General features: G+C 36.8%; 1 protein-coding gene across 1 annotated transcript; it reads right to left on the bottom strand.

The window, feature by feature from the left end:
• On the bottom strand, positions 583–2,446 carry LOC109849876 (non-specific lipid transfer protein GPI-anchored 2-like). The gene is made up of 4 exons (XM_020419759.1): positions 2,109–2,446; positions 1,713–1,739; positions 1,574–1,615; positions 583–983 (listed from the first exon to the last, which is right to left on the bottom strand). Exons 1-4 carry the CDS (start codon positions 2,434–2,436, stop codon positions 808–810), a joined length of 573 nt encoding a protein of 190 aa, XP_020275348.1. The 5' UTR covers positions 2,437–2,446; the 3' UTR covers positions 583–807.

Consider the following 6,096-nt stretch of genomic DNA (forward strand, 5'->3'; position numbering starts at 1 on the left):
TCACGCTCTTTGTCTATTAACTCAACACTTGAGATCTCTACAACACAAGAGACTCTCATTCACTCTAACTCTCTATACTTTCAAGAGAATAAGTGGAAAACTTAGATTACCCTTGGATTGCCATTGATTTCCTCTCCACAATGAGAGCATGCCTTTTTATAGGTCTTGATTAACCTTTTTATCTTCTAAAATGCTTGCACAAATCTGTCCAGATTCGGGTATGGTATTTTGACTGACCATAACTCCATCCATACTGCTCCGATTCCTGTGATTCAAAGCTTGGAGTAAACTATGCATGTACCTCTACAACTTTTATATAGAGTTCCGAGCCAAATAATGATTGTACCATGTCCGAAAAGATCATGCAAAATTATATCTGCATGCAGAAAATTGCAACAATAAATTTAGCTGGAAATTGAGCCAACTCTAACAGTGGACGCATGTGATTTTATGTGCATAGGTACATCTTTAAAGTTACTAGTTAGACGGATTATCTGACAAAAACTTGAGGGAAATAAATAACGTTTCTAAAGCTTAGGAGTGTTACCTCAAAAATTGCCTGTAGTTTTAATAGACTTTATGTATATTCACTTGAAATTCATACTCAAACAACTTTAATTATCATGATTTTTCTCATTCACAGATTCCTGTGATCACAATATACTACAATCCAAAAACAACAAATTTAATAAATACTATAATTCGTTCGACCCCACAATATAATTTCAGCAAGTCTCTCAAAACATCTACCCAAAAATCTATTACAGTATTAGTTCTTGTTTAATAAAACAGCTCCTAACGCAAGAACTAGGAATAGAGCTGGAGAGAGCTTGATCGCGGAGTTAGGCAGCAGTTGTGGCCGCTGGCCTTGGTTGAATGCCGATGGACCGCGGTCCGCAATTGCTGGTGGAGACGCCGGCATCTCTGCTGGCGCTGCGGCTGGCGGCTCGACGGCTCGACATCTAGTCCAGCTGCTGCTCCCCCTGCACAAGCAATTTTAAGGAAATCCTGAGCATATTGTAGTAGAGTAATGCTGCTAATATAGTACTACTATGAGAAGCATGTGGCAATGTGACGTTCACTGGTTATTTTGGCTGATTGGCACTTGAATACCTCAAAGTTTCACCTTCTCTTATATACCCTCATTATATGATCTCGTCACACTTTTATACCCTAAAGTTTCTTAACTTGGCACGTTAGCTCCTCGTGTGGGGCAACCGTTAGAATATTCTTTAAAAGTTTCATGGTAGATTTAGGACTTCAATATCTGCTTTTTTTTCCAAGTCAGAAAGAAAATGTTAACTTATTTAACCAAGATATTATTGTCTTTTACCAAAAAATTAACATGTCTATTAAATTCAGACAGAGAAAACTTTAAGGTATATAAGTGCGACGGAATACAAATGAGAGTATATAAGTGAAAGTTAAGATATAAAACTTTGAGGTGTTTGGTGCCAATTACTAACCGGTTGTTTTCAGTAAGATAGTCTCAACATAGTACAACAAATTAGTAGAGGAAAAAAGAATTTTCATATTTGCATCGGTAATTAATTAGAGAATTTGAAGTTCTTACAAGGAGGAAGAGGGGGAAGACCCGGCGCATAAGTTACAGGACCTGCAGGAGTAAATATCCAAAACTAGGAAGTTAGTCTCACACAACATATTTGATGATTTCGGCTACTAGAGTTCGAGCAAGCAGAGAATTTTAGTACCTGGACTTGGTAAAGGAGTCGCAGTAGCTGCAACCAAACCGAAACATACATTTGTTAGATAAAACTGCATTTCATTTTCTGTCCCAAACGAGTTATTTGTGAATGTACTATGGGGGTACAATTATTTTCATATAAATTCTAATTTTGACATGTTTTTTCCGTGAGTCTTCAAACTCCTGTGGAAATCATGTGAACGTCAGAGTTGGATATTTGTCGAGGACATTCCACGTGATTCTCACAATATGGATTTTAAAAAGATGTGTGTACTGCTAAAATAGAACATGGATAGTAAGTAATAATAATAGTACGATAATACAAAGTATGTAACTGCAGATAATCCTTTTCAAATTCATATATATATACGAATCCGTGCACAGAAGGGCTGTAGTTTATCACCTTTACATTGCAGCGGAATGGGCACAGAGTTGCAAATCTGAGGGAGCATATTTGCCACCGTCTGGCCGAATGGGAGGCTAAACGGGACATTCCCGGTAAACATAAGACAAGCACAATCCATACTGTTGCTCATGAACGAGCCTAGAGCTTTGCAGCATCCGGCACTAGGAGATCCACCTCCGTTAGTACTCCCCGTTATAAAATTCATGCACGGAGTAAAGCTAGTTACGATTGAAGTTGTGCACGCCGTTGTGATCTGAGCTGATGAAGGAATTATGGAGATTGAGAGAACGAGGATTCCAAAGGAAATTGCTTTGGTTGTTTCCATTTCGATTGAAAATTCCTTCTTCAGTTGAGTGAAGAGTGGATGTGTGAGTGAGGAATTTATAGTGGATTGGTGGTCCGGGAGTTGGTGGTGGAGGTGAACCAACCGTATCTAACTTTGATCCTAAGGAATTTGTGCAAGTTTTGATGCAAATGTCATGGATTGTGTAACATTCATTATATTAGTTAAGAACCTAGTTATGTGATTAAGACCCAATTAACTTTAGGAAAAGACATGTGGCATCCGTTTGTGTATTTTAGTAGTGGAGTTCCAGTACTAACACGTGTCTGATGCTAGCAACATGGTGAAAAACTTAACCATGGATTCAAATAATTAACAGAGAACACAGCACAACCATGATAATTCAAACGTTTGACGAAGTTTGGCAATGAGAGTGTGATTGATTACCTGAGTTCTTAGCCTACAACCAGGTTACGATTCCACTATCAACAATGCATGAATTATAACCAATCACCACCTCCTCGTACCTTTTTTTTTAATCTCTCTTGGATGTTAAAAATCTATGTGTTAAAGATATTTATAACGCATGGCTTATGCATGTAGAGCCGAAAAATATATACAATAATATCTTCACCATAAAAATCTTTATAATTAAATTAAAATATTTCCAGAACCCCAACCGCGGTCGAATGGAAATCTGTGGGGGTTCAATATACCAGTGCTATGCCTTCTCGGTGTAGGCTCCACAAACAACATCTTATTCATGTTAAATCTAACACTTATCATATACCGTTCATGATATCATAATCACTAATCAGATAGTAAACTATTATGATTAAGAAAGTTGACTCTAAATTTGAGTAGTACTAAGCAGACTCATTCATATTTAGAACGACTTAAAAGATTTTTGTGGTGTAAATCAACAATAAAGAGGTGTTATTTAACACAATTTAATTGGACAAATTTTTAAAATAGACCTGTTTTGAAATTTATTCCCAAAAACAGATTTGTTTCCAACTTAATTTCAAAAACCGACCCAGTTGACTAAAACTGGGTCGGTTTTTGAAAAAAAAATTCACAAACTTCACGTGAGTTAAACTCCCGTGAAGTTTTGTTATGAGAAAAAAAAACTTCACGGGAGTTCAACTCCCGTGAAGTTTGTGAACTTTTTTTTCAAAAACCGACCCAGTTTTAGTCAACTGGGTCGTTTTTTTGAAATTAAGTTGGAAACAGGTCTTTTTTTTGAAAAAAAAAATTCAAAACCTGTCTGTTTTGAAAATTCCTCCCAATTTAATTATGGGCTCTATTTTTAAAAATATGAGGGTGTTAAACTTACAACATCTTAATAACTTTGCAGGATCTAATTTAGAAACAAAAAGATTTGGGGGTCTTATATAGAATCAACAAAGATTTGAGGTCTAATATGACAAAAAAAACCGTTTAATCATCTGAATATTAATATGTTGTTGTGATCGAAGAAGTCAACAACACAAAATGGATTTTGAATATATCATCATAAGCTTTCATGTGTGTGCGCAGCATATACTCTGTCTGATCTATTTTCAACTCAAGTATTATAACTTCTGTGGGTTAATTTTTAGTAAAGGTTATTTGCAAATTTTGCGTTGCTCATGAATTTGAAACTTTTCCGGATCTGCTTCTGTTCGAACTCTTTTGCTTTTCCCAATCCAGCCACTCGAACCGTGTTGTACTTGTACACCTGAGACAATGAACCTATATATATGCAGCCTTCAAGCTCAAGCAGATTTGAATCCCTGCACGCACGTGGTTAGCAAGCAAGACAATCTTCACTCACATTCTAGAAACAGAAAGAAGCTGATATAGATGAAAAAAAAGATAACACTGAGACAGAAGAAAAAAGAACAATTGTCCACGTTGGGCTTGACCCCAGAAATGATCGTATAACTCGTAAAGCAAGTTAGCTTACCTTGAAAACTCAGAGGCTTGAGCTTTAAGACTGTGTACGTAGGTTCAACCGTCTCCAAGTGTAGTACCGCAAGGTTTAAATGGCAGGATAATTAATTGGTAAAAGTAAATGAACAGCAGCAGCAGATTCTGAAAGTTTTTCAAATTCGTGAACAAGGCAAAACTTGCGGCTAACCCTTTATCGTTATTTCATTTTAGGGTAAATTACAGTAAACCCCTTAATAACTTTCAATGTTTTTGCAGTAAACCCCCAATAACTTTCAAAATCACAATAAAACCCCCCACAACTTTTACATTTTGAAGAAAATCCCCCCAACAAGTTTCTGCATTTTGCAGATAATCCCCTTAGATTGGAACAAAAAAAAAGCATTAAAAGGTATTTTGAATGTTATTGGGGGTTTAGTGCAGTTTATCCAAAAGATATTGGGGATTTTTTTTTTTTTTTTTTGCAAAAGCTGTTGGAGGTTTAGTGTGATTTTTTAAGTTATTGGGGTTTTAATACAAAATGAAAGTTGTTGGGAGTTTAGTTTAATTTGCCGTAAACTTTTACATTTAATCTATTTCATCATGCAAATTGTTTTCCTTACGCTTCGTAAAGTTCCGGAACAATAATACTTGTGGCTTAAGTAGCATAGAACAGTCATGTTAAGAGGCAGACTATCATAACATTCATAAACCTTTAAAAAAATTTGAAGAAGAAAAGAGGATGAGTTGCCCTGCTCATTTCATTAACTAGAAAAAACATTACAGAAATAAAATTATGGGAGAGATGGAAGATATCACGATAAAAAGAACAAGAGAGTAGGGAGAGGACTTTGCCGCTACCTAATACTCAGTTCAAGTCATCGGATAAGTTCCAGCTGCTTAACCCACAAAACTATACAAAAGGCAGTTTGTTTATGAGCTAGTACGCCCAACTCAAACATCATTACAAACCAAGTTAAGTCTTGAGAAAAACACAAAAAACAAGAAACAAAAAACAAGAAAACAAGAAAACACATAAATCCTAACCCAAAAAATTATTGACATGAAATGTGGTGCTCGAAAGAAGTTGTCTCCAACTTTACTCTGTGCAGTATCCTATTGTAGAGCTTCTAAACATTGATTCTTGATAATCTTGCAAATAGTCTCTGCCTATTTGTTGCTTGAGTTCCCTGCCCCAAAATAAGATAAAGTGCGCCACATTAGTAGCTAGACTTTGTGGCATGGTTGTTGGGAATTTAACGCCGAAATCCCTAATGCAACGGAAACGCAGAATAGAAAAAAGTACACCAAGTTTTAACGAGGTTCGGCAACTGCCTACGTTCTCGGGAGCCACACAGATAATTTCTTATTAATCAAACAAGAAATTACAAATCAAGAGCAAATCCCTAAACTGAGATTTCTCAAATGAACACTGTAGCTACAGTGTTAATAATTAAAGAGAATAAACCCCTTTCAAATCTCACTTGAGATTAAATAATAACCCCACAATATAAAACCCCTCTTAGTTCTCTCTCTCTCCTCTTGAACCTTTTCTTAATCTCTGTTCTTAATCTCCCCTCAAACACTTCTGTTGAGAGCTGGAGATGTTGAAAAACGCTGCTGCGTTTTTAGGGCTGAACGCTGCTGCGTTTTGGGGCTGATCGCCGCCGCCAGAGGGAAAAATCGGAGGGGGGGAAAGGCAACAACAAAACCCTAGGGCCAGGGGGGTTTATATAGGCGGAGATGATGGGCTGGCGACAGCCTGTCGCCAGCGGTGCAGCGGACGCGATG

Source organism: Asparagus officinalis, chromosome 7 (genome assembly GCF_001876935.1).
Source record: "Asparagus officinalis chromosome 7, Aspof.V1, whole genome shotgun sequence".
In the NCBI taxonomy this organism is placed as follows: Eukaryota; Viridiplantae; Streptophyta; class Magnoliopsida; order Asparagales; family Asparagaceae; genus Asparagus; species Asparagus officinalis.

Excerpts from the sequence above, each read along its gene's own strand:
- LOC109849876 (XM_020419759.1), bottom strand. The coding sequence starts at position 2,436 with ATGGAAACAACCAAAGCAATTTCCTTTGGAATCCTCGTTCTCTCAATC. Across the intron at positions 1,740-2,108 it reads CATTCCGCTGCAATGTAAAG|CTACTGCGACTCCTTTACCA; the intron begins GTGATAAACTAC and ends GTTTGGTTGCAG. Across the intron at positions 984-1,573 it reads TCTTCCCCCTCTTCCTCCTT|GGGGAGCAGCAGCTGGACTA; the intron begins GTAAGAACTTCA and ends TTGCTTGTGCAG.